The 676-nt window shown below is 21.2% G+C and overlaps 1 protein-coding gene across 1 annotated transcript; it reads right to left on the bottom strand.

Moving 5' to 3' along the window:
- On the bottom strand, positions 1–664 carry Chro.50501 (hypothetical protein; the record flags this gene model as incomplete). Its single annotated transcript, XM_659738.1, has 1 exon — positions 1–664. A coding segment is annotated over one exon (664 nt), but the record flags the coding sequence as incomplete, so codon positions are not given.
- Between the last annotated feature and the right edge of the window lie 12 nt (positions 665–676).

Raw genomic sequence — 676 nt, 5'->3', positions numbered from 1 at the left:
AATCATGTACTGTATTATTACTCAATTTTTTACCTATTTGTTTAATAAATACTGATCCATATTTTTTACATATTTCTCTCTCTCTATCATTACTTGATAAATTTGGATACATATTTAATAATTCTTCAGATGATATTATATATAATTCTTTTTTTATCATTTCATTTTCATTTGGTATATTTATTATATCTTGTTTTTCTTTTTTCATATTCCAATATAATCTTTCTAAATTATATATATTATTATGTATTATTCTTGCTATATCTACTAATATCTCATCTTTTGTTTTACCTTTATTTGTATCTATTACCATTTCCCAATCCCATTGATCTACATATATTGAATGTAAATTATCTAATTCTTCTGATTTACGTATTGCATTCATATCTGCATATAAACCATTTAATTCATATTTTTTTAATGCATATCTTTTCCATTTTGCTAATGATTGCACTATTTCTAATACTTTATTGTTAAATGTAAATGATACTTTTTCTTCATAACCAGATAAATCATCATTTAAACCTGATTCTTTTTCAAGAAACAAAGGTGCTGAAATACGAATTAAATCTAATGATTCTTTTAGTAATTGTTGAAATGTTATTTTAATAAATTCAATATCTGCTAATATTGTTTTAAATTGGCTTTGTTTTTTAACTTCCATTTTAATGATATT

This window comes from Cryptosporidium hominis (genome assembly GCF_000006425.1).
Source record: "Cryptosporidium hominis TU502 chromosome 5 CHRO015187, whole genome shotgun sequence".
In the NCBI taxonomy this organism is placed as follows: domain Eukaryota; phylum Apicomplexa; class Conoidasida; order Eucoccidiorida; family Cryptosporidiidae; genus Cryptosporidium; species Cryptosporidium hominis.
This window is presented reverse-complemented; position numbering and strand designations above follow the sequence as displayed.